Consider the following 14043-nt stretch of genomic DNA (forward strand, 5'->3'; position numbering starts at 1 on the left):
TTTACTCACAAATTTGAATTTAAGCACTATCTTTTTGTAGAAAGAAAATAAAGGGGGAAATTAACTTCCCTCTTTCCCCATAACACCAGATTGAGAGGGAGCTATCGAGAGATATATAAGTGCTAACTGTTTTCTACTGGGTACTTAAGGGAAACAGATGGGTGTAATTATGGTTTTATGGAGGTCTTACCTAAAACGCTTACACTCAGCTGCCACATTACAGTTTGATTCTCGGTTATAAATACATATATTCATCTCTCTAAAAGTCTGCACAGATTTTTAGCTAAGGGGGAACGTGCAGCCCCGTAGCTACCTCCCGTGGAAGGAGATCATATTAAAACCAGAAGGTGCAATGATACTGGAAGCCGTAGGACTTGGAGGAGGCAGATTCTCCTTGTTTGAAACGACTCGGGTTGTGCTGAAAGCAGCAGAGGGAGCCAGCTGCCTTGCTTTGGAGGTGCCAGCCCAGCACCGAACCTCCACCTGCTTTACCCCGGGACAGTGAATCTCCTGCTCCCAGAGGCTGTGTCGTTCTACAGGAAATATTAGGAGAAGCTGAGTTATGCTGCATCATTAAAGTTCACTGACCCATTCAGGCTGTACCACCACCTCTGGCAGCGAGCAGCACCTAAATGGTTCCCAGGAACTAAGATACCCATTCATTGCAAAATATACCTGAGCGAGAAATAAATACCATCTCCATCTCCCACCCCTTTACATCTATGTAAGCATTTTATCTTTTCATAAGAACTGCAGAAACACCTTTGCTCAAATCGGTGAGGAAAGTTATACACAGAACTTAACTTCTCTGACAAAACCAGCAACAAGACTGCAGTGCCACCCCTCACCCCCAGCATCGCCTTTGGTGTTTACTCACCTTCAATTCCTTTAAAAGAATTCTCATTCTCTTCCCATATGATGAGACAGTGGAAGAAAAGAAAAAAAAAAAAAAAAAAAAAAAAAGAGAGAGAGAAAACAGCTAATGCTGTCACATACATTTTAAAATCTGAATCTCAGCTTAGGCAGGTAAAGTAATAACACAAATTTCCATGTAATTTTTGGATCTCTAGCTACAGAACCATTTTTTTTCTCCCACTGGAACTACAAGAAAACATCCACAAGGCTAAAAGTCACAAGTCCTCCTACTCCCTTCTCAGAGAGCCTCTTCCTCTTTGTTTCTCACACTTCGTAATGTTGAGGCTCAATTTATATCTGAGTGACTGACCCCAGTTAAATCAATCAGTCTTCAATGCATTTGCACAGGTACTCAGGAGGAAAAAAAATTGATTAGTTAATCATTTAATTACAAACGGCTGAATTAATAATGGAAACTTGACTCAAAATGAGAAGGGCATTATAGCACTGTCATCTGGGAAGAGGTGAGGCAACCAATGTAAATTTACTTGTAAATTGTGCATTATTTGGAAGCAGTAAAGGCCAATAAACACAGAATCAGGCTAATTCTACAGGTTTCTCACAAGCAGAGTAAAAGGCTGAGTTCTGTAGCCTTAAATATATATTTACAGTATGCCCTAATTAGGACCAGTGAAAGGAAGAAATTGCATATTCCCATTCCACTAAGTATCTTTTCACAATATGAGCCATCTAGATAGCAGATGAAGGGTGTGCTGGAGCAACACTTTTCCCAGCTGAGGGGCTGAATGTCTCCAGGGTAGTTCCCACGTGTCCAGAGCAGGCTGTCTCTCCCTGCCCCCAGGGATTCCCGCGGGCTCAGGCTGGCATGATGCAACACTGCACACTGGGAAGAGCTTTGAACATGATGCAAGAGCTACAAAGTGAGACTCACCTCAAAAAGTCATTGTTGTGAACTCCTTGTCCAGCAGGCTCACTCCAATTAAGAGTGCAGAGATTTTTGTGGCATTTAAAAGATCAAAAGTAAAGATTAGGGCTTTCTGCTTTCTTGAACCGTATGGGATATTACTTCTAGGGACCCTTTTTGTGGTTCATTCTCTGGAGAAAATCCATGCTGTTTGTATCATCCCTGGGATAACCTGGCTCAGCCAGAGGTTATGGCTGCAGTATCTGCATTGCCCAGGCCACTGCAGCTGCTCTGGAGCTGAGGCACTGTGGTGAGTTCGCAACAGTGCACTGAGCATTGCCCCATTCCCCCCCACACTGAACAGAACTGCCCTGTAGGTAAAACAAGCTCTGTGTGATTCCTGACATCGCTCCAGGACTGGAGGTGCTGAGCTCCAGCATCATTTGCAGCATGCTGTCAGAGCCAAATCCCCTCTTCCATAATGAAAGGTTTCAGTATCCTAAAGCTGAGATGTCTCACAATGCTTTCATTTAACACTGCTCCATGATAATCCTGCAACCAGGTCTGAGGGCTGTATTCAATTTCCATCTCTGCTGCTCACTCATTCCATTAGCTTGTCATGCTGTTTTCCACAGTTATAGGTGGGAAATATTTGTAAGCACATCACAAACATGGATGAAAGCCAGTTAACCAAGGCTTCCACAGCCCTCAGAGGCCACAGGGGAAAAGAAACAGAGGGATGTCCAGTGTTTGCTTAAAGAGCTGAATTGTTTAATGTTATTTTTCATAGTCCAAAGCCCACCTGCATATGTTAATAATATACTGCACTCCAGATGCCTGAGGCATTCAAAATTATGTGCAAGAAGCAGGACTGAGTTTGGGTAGGATTTAAAGATTAATTTTGAATTGATTTTCACTTTATCTAAGCTCTATATTGTTCCTTTATTCATAGCATAGAATAAAATACCCTCTAAGGTTTTGGTTTAATTTCTGTGATATACAGAACATTTGCACAGTCTGCTGGTTCTATAGTGATCATCCCGTTCTATTAATACTTTCAGTATTAGAAATTAAGGGTATTCTCCATTTGCTGTTCTGCTATAGGAAAGAACTGCTTATCTTGGCCCAGTGGGCCGTAAATTCAGAAGAGTTGCACTGTGCACCACAGGCTACACAGTGTAGTATAGACATGTGCATAAACTATTTCCTTGACTTAAATCTAAGCCTGTTTTAATGCTGTTGCAAGAAACATTAAAAGTGTAGTAAATGGAAAAAATGTGATTATTTACAGAATGAACACTAACTTATAAATTACCATAAAATCCAGAATAACTGCATAAAATATCCTGGCACAACAGTCTGTTATACTGTCATTATCTGAAGATATCACAATTCTGATGCTTTTTAATGATCTCTAAACACTGACCTTTCCTAGGCCAAGTCTAAAACCAGATTAAGCTCCGTGAGTTTCTAAGAGCAGGGTTTGACATCTGAAGCCGTGTTAGGGTGCTGTGTTTGTTCATTCAGTCAGCAGAAATGCTCATCCTGGTGTGGGCAGTCAGCCCAAGACTTGGCAACAAGCTAATTCTGCAATGTACAAATCTCACCATTTTAAAGGTACAATCCAAATATTAGGTCTGATTTGAAAATTTACACGGAGTCTGTTACAAATTCCACTTTAAACAGGAAGAAGTAATCCAAAAATTATCTTTCAAGAACATATTTTTCAGACACTTGGAATGAAAAGGGAGCAACTGGGCCTGGATATGTGACAACAAATTTGAACATTGCCATTTCTCATCTCCACAGAAATATTCCCACCATGGCAAACACTTTTCCCAAAAAAGCCATCCAAATACCATCTTCCTACTTTTACATTTCCTAAAAGAAGGATTACAAAAGTCTCAGAGAATCACAGAATGTATAGGTTGGAAGAGACCTTCAAGATCATCGAGTCCAACCCAGCCCTAACACTTCAACTAGGTCATGGTATCAAGTACCACATCCAGTTTCCTTTTAAACACATCCAGGGATGGTGACTCCACCACCTCCCCGGGCAGACTATTCCAATATTTAATCACTCTTTCTGTGAAAAACTTCTTCCTAATATCCAACCTATATTTCCCTTGATACAGCCTGAGACTGTGTCCTCTCGTTCTGTCAGTTGCTGCCTGGAGAAAGAGACCAACCCCCAGCTGTCTGCAACCCCCCTTCAGGAAGTTGTAGAGAGTGATAAGGTCACCTCTGAGTCTCCTTTTCTCCAGGCTAAACAACCCCAGCTTCCTCAGTCATTCTTCAGATGGCTTGTTTTCCAATCCCTTCACCAGCTTTGTTGCCCTTCTCTGGACACGTTCAAGCATCTCAATGTCCTTCCTAAACTGAGGGGCCAGAACTGGACACAGCACTCGAGGTGTGGCCTGACCAGTGCCCAGTACAGGGGAAGAATGAGCTCCCTGCTCCTGCTGGCCACACCATTCCTGATTCAGGCCAGGTACCATTGGCCCTCTTGGCCACCTGGGCACACTGCTGGCTCATGTTCAGCCTGCTGTCTCCTTAGCCTAAATGCTACCATGTGTGTTCTCTCATGAGAACACACATAACTACACACTAAAACATACTTCCACAAACATTTACTAACAGACAGGAACAGACAGCGGGGGTAGCGTTTCTCAAAAAGCCACTCTTCTTGCTTCTTGCTCCTTGTCTACAAATACAGCTTCAAAAGATGTGCATCCTCCTCAGCCTGTGATTATTTCCCCCAGATTCTCTCATTTGATAGCTCAATAAAATGAGAGAAACTCGGCTGGTATTTAGATTTTTGTCTATAATGGAGTTTATTGCCTGTATTTAACACTTGAAGGAACTGTGTGCCCAGAAGATTTTCTGTATTTTCCTGTTTATACAATAAAAAAGTTACCTCAAACTATAAATTATCTCTTAATTATGTCAGAAGATCAGCACAGCTGTAACCCTGAGAGAAGGATTCCTTACCCCTCAAGCCAGCTCAGATCAGACAGCTGATGCTGATAGTTTTATTTTTCCCATAAACCAAACAAAGAGGAACCAATAATAATATTGCAGTGTCTGCTTGACTTCTTGCCAATAGAGGAGTTTAGTTCTTTTTCTGGTAAATTATTCCAATTTTTGACATTTTCAGTTTTAGGAATAATCAAATAGAATATGTCTTCTGATTCCTCCAGATTAATGCATTACAATATGTTTTTCCTCTCACTAATAAGTAGCATGTTTCTTGGCACTTTATGTGTACAGACTTTTAAACAACAAACATTTTTTATGCTACTTGTTCTTGTCGTGTTAGTTTCTCAATGACTTAGAGCAACTGAAAAACAAAAAGGCAAAAAATCTACTTGGCATTGAAAATATTAGCACAAACAGCAAGCTGTCTCCTGGGTTAGCAATAGCTGCTTTCATAACTGCTCTGTTTTGCTATCAGAAGTTATGAGCAACTTAGCTAATGATCGTTAAATTATATTATATGATCCATACACGAATTAAAAGCAGATGTTCTGAGAGCAAAAATTTCAGATTGATGTATAAAAAGACATTTCACAGGTTTTATTGTTCAGCAATGCACATTACACATATAAACATGCAGTCATTGGTTAATCTGTATGGTCGAACTCCTGTTTGTATTAACTGTGATGCCATTCTCCTGCCACAATGCTGGAACAAGCAGGTCTTTTAAATTGTCTGGGGGGGAAATGAAAGCCAAATCTGTAGCTGTCATTTCTTCTTTGACAGACCCATTATGAAACTGCAATTAATCTCTTTTCCAACTGTTTAAACACAGAAAGGATTTTCCCTTTATACATGTAATCCTTCACATGTAGGAAAAATACATTGTTCTTATAACCTGCACTGTAGTGTGATTTTGCTGACCATGGGGTTCATGTTTGAAAATATATGAAGTCATTTGTAGGACTTCAGTTTTTGTTCTGCTTACCAACATGACATGACGTTTATGAGGGTTTTTTTCAATAGCTACTAGTCTTAGAATATTAATCAGAGTGTAAGTCAGCCTTAAGAGTGCTCAGGTCATTCAGTTCTGCCAGCACACACCCAAAAGGTGTTTTATTTATGACAACAAACTAGAAAACTTCTATTTTTAATAAAAGCAACTATATTGTGGACAAATTTTATTTAAACAGGTGTTTTCCAAAACTAATGCTACAGTTAATAAACCTTAGAGCCTTCAAGAAACAGAGGAGGCTCTTGTTGACTCTGCTCTTCCAGGAAGAGAGGAAGCCATCAATAATCTCTCACATTTCTATACTGCCCCTAGATGAAATCTAAAAAGGGCATCATTTTTGCATTATTAATGGTAAAAGATAAGTCTTTGGTGGAGGAACTGAGAAAAAGTGATACCTGTAGCACAGATAAGGGTGGTTAATTCAATGACAAAACTGCACTCATTGCCCTGTGCCTAGATTCTCACTGCTTTGAGGAATTTGACAGAAAGCAAACATATGAATTCACATTTAGAAAATGTAAAGGCTGTGCCTTCATCTCACAGTTTGCCTGTCAGTTTCTAATATCCAGATTTTCATTTCTTCAAAGAGAAGAAAAGATTAGCACATTACCAAGTTAAGGGCAAACACTAAGTCACACAGATAGTAGAATATAACATTCATGTCTTATGATTATTTCATATATAAACCTTTACTTTAAAGTGTTATCTAAAATAACATACATGGTTACCAGACAAAATAGCCCATATAAACTATGCTGAAAATATCATCTTCATTTACAGGAACGTAATTAAAATGAACTTTAATTGTGTTTAAGGCCTGCAATAACCTTCTGTCTCGGAGCTGGGCCCCAGCCCAGATGATTCTGCTGGGCAGAGCTCTAAGAAGGAAGATGCCCCTCACACACATGAAGAAAGCACTGGCCATGCAGAGATGTGTCTCACCTGCTGCTGGAAGGGGTGGGAAGCAGCTTGCAAACTATCACTCTTTGCTCAGGTGTGATGTCCTGTTACCCATCCCACCCCTCATACTTGACAGTGACATGCAATCTTTGTTCAAGTGAACTCTAAATCTGCTCTTGGTTGTGTTCTGCCTATACATTGTGAAATATAGCAAAAAGAAAAAGAAAAAAATATCTTGGACAGCCTGTTTGAGCTTCTACATATATAGCATTATCATCATCTTCTAGTACTACTGGTAATCACAACTACAGGTAATGAGCAAAAGGAAAATCAGAAATAAATGATGTTATTTTATAGGCACTTCTATAACCATGTAATTTGCTGCATAGTTAATTTGCTGAATTCCAATATCTGCTTTATAGAAAAAACAACTGCCTTGGGTTGTATAAAAATGCTGCCTCTGAGAGCTACGAAATCCCACACTGCTTTACCAAGCATGAATTAGATTCCAGAAGAATGATGCCTTACAAACAGAGCTCCCAGTATGCACTAAGAACCAGCTCTCACAGAGCCCTTGTGTTACCCCTAGTAGCACTTGTTCTTTCCTGATTTCATGAAAATGCTGTGCTTCAAAAGAAGCATCTAATCATATAATCACATTATACTCTATCTCACAGGCTTTGGAGCAGCCAAGCTCACAGAAAAGTCATTGAATAAGACAACAGAATTACAGCTTTAATGGCTACACATTGTATTTGTCACAAAGCATGGCCAACATTCACACTGAGGTTGCAAGATCATTACATGGTTACCTGTGCTCTATAAAATAGAGATGTCACATTGAACAGATTATGAAACAGTACTGCAGTATGAGGTATTATTAGTATGCTATTTTTATTATTATTTATCATTACCTATGACCAAGACATTAGTACTTCAGTGTAGACACCGCGAAACGCATATGTGATTTAACAGATGGAATATTGACAGATTTAAACATTTTGGATCTGTTGTCTGTCCACAAGATCTAGAAATAAGGCATATGGTCAGCAGAATAGGAGAGTTTAAACAGACAGCCCGAGTGCTTTGCTTTCCTCCCACACACCTTTACTCTGCCAGTCAAGCTGCTGGATTCCTCAAATCTCATATCTTGAGGAGGTCATACCTGAGGAAGGCTGTTAGCTGGCTGAAACATCATTCTTTTAGTTTTTTCACTTTCCTGTGTACAAAGGAAACAAACAATGAATAGCTAAAGGGCTTAGTCTTTTTACACACCTTGACAGAGCTTTCTGCTAGGAAGATAACTGTGCAGCCAGAGAGGCTTCATCTGCTCCTGCTCGCACATTTACACACATCCGACACTTTATTCCACTCCAGGGACCGTGACATAAAATCGTAGAACTGACCACACATCTGTGATAGAAGCTTGACAGCTTTCCCAGACAGCCCTGCCAAAACTTCCCATCAGTAGCTGTAAACAGAGTTAGCAGGGAGGCCACTTAGCCACCAAATGCTTTTGTTTTTGCAATCTTACAGCGTGGCGCCGTTTCCTTTTGGGCTGCATGCACTCCTGCCCATACGACGACCACTGGAAATCCTGGGATGGCACTTGGCTGTTCTGGCTCTCCACATCTTCAGAATCAGAGTCATCCTGTTGCATTGAAGGGAAATGCCTGTCTGGATAAATCTCTTTCAGTTTGTCCTCAAAGAACTCATCCAGGCATCGTCCAGCCTCAGCAACCTCAGAATCTGGCTGTAAGGGAATTAATAATCATTCAGTGCTGCCACACACAGAAATCACCTAAGATCAAACTCAAATTACTATCCCACCCCAACATCTCTCCTTGGCTCTGTCTGCTACATCTCCATTAGTCTCTGCACAATTTCTATTAGTCCATTAGTCCCTCTGCATTTCCAGTGTGGGTAAAAACCAGATGCTTCTATTAAGGAACACATTTGTGCACCTCTAAGAAGTAGAGATGTGCAGTGAACTAGAAAGAACAGCAGTCATCACTGCTGAGGAAATTCTAAGCATTTTATTTTCCCTAGGCATTTTGCTGGCTGTGACTGGATTTTCACAGTAAATACAGTAACATTCCACAGAGTTGTCTATGAAGATGTCCCTCTTTTATTTTAGACCTATATATATCTCAAGTTCTCAGATACAGACATAACTTCATATAAACTTCATTCCAGTCATTAAAAAAACTCTAACATAATTTCCAAAGAATAAAACTGATTAACACTTCTGTTTATCCCAATCCTCCATCTGATTTCCATGGAACCAGCAGCTGCACCAGTGTGACAGCCACTGAAAGAGCCAGCCCCTGCTTTGCCTCCCCCCAGCCATGCATATTAAAAACATACATAATTGAACTTTGCACAGTTCCAAAACATGAGTCGCACATCAGTCACAAGTTCCTCAGGAGAAGAATAGTGGGACTTGTCCTTTTTTTGCAGCTTTTTTCGTATGGTGGACAAATCCATTGGCCTTTTGATGATCTGATAATAATGCTGAGCCTGCAATAAGAATAAAAGGCAGGTATGTGACATTTTTAATTAAAGCATTTCCTCTCCAGTGACTTCTATGCAATTTTGGACAGAAGTCATTGCAGAGGAGTCCTTGCATCAGGGTGGAGAGCTCTAATCTTTTAGTGCCTACACTTGCACATTATCTTCCTGTGTGCTTTTTGATTTGATTAAAACATATTTGTTTGCAAGATTGATCCTAAAAATAGCACGCTCCAGTGACTACTCTGCTGCTTTGTAAAGTTCATTGCCAGATAACCATAACCCCAATTAACCCTGATCAATAATATATGTAACATTGATAATTAGCTGACATTTTCCCCAAGCAATTACAAAAAGAATGTGCTGTGATACTTTCAGCTGATAAAGTGGGAAGTAGTCTGTCAAGAGTGACTCAAAATAGGATACTGTGTGTTCTTTTAAAAATTCAACAAAAGTCTTTTTCAATGAGTATCAGCTACCAGGATATCCCATTCCTTAAATCTTTCTGGGTCTAATCCTTTTTAAGTAATTAGCTCCATAAGTTCGTTGCAAGCTTTATTAGGTGGAATGGGTTTCATATCATTATTTGACTCTTCCTTCACATAAAATCTTTCTTTTTTTCCCCTTCAACTTTTAGCTCTATTGTTACAATAGTGTGAGTCTCTATCTTCCTTAAAGCAGACAGTTAATATTGCAAATGGGGAGTACATGGATGAAACAGATATCTCTACATCTTTCCCTGCACACAGTCGCATTCATCCTCTTTGTGCACAGCACAAGTAAAGAGGAAGTTCAGGGTTGCTTCTAGAGCAGACCTCTCTTATGACAGTACAACATTCTCCATGTACGTGGCAAGTCAATTTTTTTAATCACTGGAACCCCTCATACACCTCTACCAGCCGTTCTACCAGCTTCTTAAATTGGCTTTCAAGCATGGCCTGAACACTGGCCAAACATTTCCCTGCCTCTGGCCTGACACCTTCAAGGCACTTTGAATAGGCAAACTCCCACCTTTCTCTAGGAAGCAATACTGTTCAGAAAAAAACCATCATGAATCACTTTCAAGAAGAGAAAGAAGAAACTCGTGAGGTTCTCTGGATTCCCTCTGATCCCTGCAAGTGCAGTACTTACCAGGGGACTGACAGGTTCATGGAACGGGAGGCTCATGCTGCTGCAGAACAGGGAAAGCACCAGCTTCTCACACTTCTGTGGAGGCAAAAATCAAAATACATTTTAATTCAAAACAAGGGAGTTTCATTCTTGCCCTTAATCAATCATGCTAACAAAAAGAGGATTCTCGTAAAATGCCACATTTCCCTTTAGTCAGGGAGAGGTTTTGCCTCATAGCATTGTTATACCTTGGAAAATAAGGATAGTCAAGAAATGCAAGAAGAGAAACATTTCCCTGGAAATTCTTGGGAATTAACCACTAACATTATTTACTTTGAGCGCTCCAGATCTATTCCTTGGCTCCCAACTGAAAGAACAGCAGCAACAATGTGGAAAGAGTTAAATGGGAAATATTTCCCACTGCTCGTATCCATTCATGCAAACCAATGTACATTGGTAGTACTGTATGAAAACTATTCTCTTTAATCTTCGTTATCTTGTAAAACACTTATACTAGTGTTTGGCTCAGTCATTAGTGAAAAAAAATGCACTACATAAACATTATAAGCCATATTTTCTCACAAACAATGGAATTTTTAATTAACTCAACTTTCTAAATAGGACTTCACTATTCAAGACCCAAATCCCAACAATTTTTGCCCGGTTGTACCAAATCCAGTAGAAACAACACAGCTCCTGCACTCAGTTGTGTGGACTCCTCCTATGTCCAGTTATCACCAATACACACACAACATCTCTTTTGGATTTGTGCCTTCCAAATACTATGGACTTTAAGAAAAGGCACTTATTTAATGGAAGATTTGGTACAGAAAACTTTTAATGGGTATGTAAAGTGATAAGCTTTCTTCTAGCTGAATTAAGAGCCTAAATAACTTCAAGGGAACTTAATGGGACACATGAAGAAGATTGTATGATGACTTCAGTCCAACTGAAAGTCAAAAAGTGTCTTCATCACAAAAATGTCATTGCACTGGCCATGCACCTTGACAAGGTGCCAAGTTTTAAAGGAAAAAGATTCAGTGTTACAAACCAGGCAACACTGATTCATGGAAGCTCTGCTCTTGAGTATGACTTCCCTGTTTGAAGTAGAAAATAATTTCACATCTACCTGCTTCATCTTTCTATTACATTTTTAAATTAAACAGCAATGTCTAGAAAGAAGAGAATAACATAACCAAATAATTACAATGCTTTTTTGTATTTACTACTGTGTGTAACGTTTGAGTAGCAGCCAAATGAAAACCATCATCTCTCTCATGAAAAAGCAAAGTCTCATGCTGATATCATACAGCCTGTTCTAAATAGTGCAATATTTAATCATTCCCACCTTCTGGTCACAGTCCCCAAGGCCACATTGTGCATTGTAGCTGTGGCTGTAGCGTGTGTTTTCACAGTCATATTCCACCTCTGGCTTCACTGGATTACGGCAAAGCGAGCACACCCATTCTCCCCTGAAAAAAAAAAAAAAAAAAAAAAAAAAAAAAAAAAAAAAAAAAAAAAAAACCTCGTGGGGAATTTTTTCCACAACTTTGCCAAACAGCAAATCTCATAAATCACTATTTGGAAAGCCTCATCCTTAACTAGCATTGTGATAGCAGGCAATCCAAAGCCCACTGTACTAGATATTCTTTATTGGATTTGAATCCAGTTAGAAGTATAATCATTTCTGTTTCTATTCATGGCTCTTTTCCTGTCACAAAGGAAAAGAAAACCACAAAATTGTGTTTGAAATCATCTACCAGAAGTGTATACAGCTGCACTGATTCAAGTGCTGCTTTAAAAAAAAATACTAAGGAAAAACAGGCAGCAATTGGTCCATAAGACAAACCCAGACGCTTTGGATAACTGAGATATTTATTAACAACTGCTATGATAATTGACATATTTACCTAAGAAATCAACTCTATCAGAAAAGGTGTGATAATGCACAGGTCCCCAAACCAAACAGAAATATCCTGAAAGGGCATGTGTGTCTATGCAAGTAGATGCATTTTGAGAAACCGCTTAAAGAATTTCCTGAAGGCAGTGATGCAACTTCTACGACATCAGGGTCTGAATAACAACAGACGAAGATTTATTCAAGAATTACGAATACAGACGTTTAATTTAGGGAATTAATTTACTTCATTAGAGTTTAACTTTGCCTAGAAAGTTTATTCTAATAGGAAAACTTGGTTTTCACATTGCTTTGAAAGTAGAAGGTAATAACTCCACTACTGGAGAAAAGAATGAGAAGCCAAGAGCTGAGAAGTCCTGGTTTTTAAACAGAAAGGAGAAACCAGAATCTCATAATTAATACCTTACAACATATTTTTCTCAGCTGAGACAATTATTTGAGCTCAAATCAAGTAGACTTTGGTTCCACTTAGTAATGATTTATATCAGAACTTAGAATTGGATACCACAGTAATGCACACTATTCAGTCTCATTTTAAAGTTTCCTATGTGGACATGTATCTATTTCTGGTTCATTGCATACAATCCATCTATGACAAGTTGCAAGAGAACATATCTTAGGGAAAGCAATGACTGAAATATTTCCACAAGAGCCTTGATAATCCTACATTTCCCATAAAATTTGCTAGCAAACTGAATAAAAACTCAATGATTGCCCTTCCCTTGTGCTAGTCTCTGTTCTGCCAAGCAGAGCTGATGTCTAAACTCCAGATGTTACATGAGAGTTAGGATTTTATTTTTCTCCAGTGAGTCATATGAAAGCTTTTTAAGTTCAGATCTGCCACCTCCTTTGCTGTACTGGCCAGTTAACTGCAGAAAGGGCACAGTGGAGGGAAACCGTTCTTTTTCATAATTCATCTAGTTCCTAGCATGTAAGACAAAAAAGTATCAAAAAAGGCAAGTGAGAGATACCGCCCTTGTGCAAGGCTGGAACATCAATCCCTGAGGATATCTTCTACCCCCAGGCAGTGAGCAGGAACAGCACGGTAGTGAAATGTCATCCATACTCACACTGGAAAGCTGAGCAGGGCTGGAACATGGCAGGAGAGATGGAAGACCTTGGGGCAGTGATCACAGCACAGCAGTTCTCCTCCATTAAGACACACAGCACAGAAATCCTCATTTTCAATTGGACTGACTTCCTGAGTAACTGGAGATTTTTTCATGCTGGAGATGCCATTGCTGAGCTTCTGATCAACAGATGGAGATTGTGTCTGTCCTGCAGCCTGGGAGAGGGGAAATTTCCTGTCCTCTATGCTCTCCTCTTCAGACTTCTGTCCTTCAGCTAGACTATCTTTATTTATCTTGAAGGAAGAAAAATCTGAGATCACACAATTATCATTTTCACACACCAGCATAAAGCATCACTGGTTATCTGCAGATAACCAAGCACTTCTTGCACTTGGAAGACACAACTAACAACAATTTTCCAACAAGTGCTTCCAAGTACTTCTCTGCAGTGGACTTTACTGGGGTTCAGCAGGCCCACACTCTTGGCATTTGCCACTGGCTGACCAGGTCACCTTGGTCAGGTCATTTCCTTCTTATGGTACAATGTAGTAGCACTGTGAGAGCTGTGCAGATTCTACACCACAGGTGACAGAAATAGGATATTCTGCAGTGTCACTTGCAAATTTTATGGTAAACAACTCAAATCCCCCACCATCACCCCAAAAAAACGTACAAGTCCTTTTCCTGCTAGAAATTCCTGTTTCCTTTTGTGGACAGAAGTTCACACTCAAGACTCCACTGAAGCAATAGAATATAAAGCTTT

The 14043-nt window shown here is 39.7% G+C and overlaps 1 protein-coding gene across 1 annotated transcript in view; it reads right to left on the reverse strand.

Annotated features, from left to right (window-relative positions):
• Positions 1-7623: 7623 nt before the first annotated feature.
• The window catches only part of TRIM66 (tripartite motif containing 66), a 44202-nt gene continuing 37782 nt past the window's right edge, over positions 7624-14043 (reverse strand). Inside the window, exons 16-21 of the mRNA XM_083863803.1 lie at positions 13281-13573; positions 11641-11764; positions 10314-10388; positions 9039-9191; positions 8206-8424; positions 7624-7890 (exon numbers count right to left, since the gene is read on the reverse strand). Coding sequence (XP_083719929.1) covers positions 7831-7890; positions 8206-8424; positions 9039-9191; positions 10314-10388; positions 11641-11764; positions 13281-13573 — 924 coding nt within the window. The 3' untranslated portion in view covers positions 7624-7830. The remainder of the gene's footprint in view (positions 7891-8205; positions 8425-9038; positions 9192-10313; positions 10389-11640; positions 11765-13280; positions 13574-14043) is intronic.

This window comes from Zosterops lateralis, assembly GCF_965231275.1.
Source record: "Zosterops lateralis genome assembly, chromosome: 6".
In the NCBI taxonomy this organism is placed as follows: Eukaryota; Metazoa; Chordata; class Aves; order Passeriformes; family Zosteropidae; genus Zosterops; species Zosterops lateralis.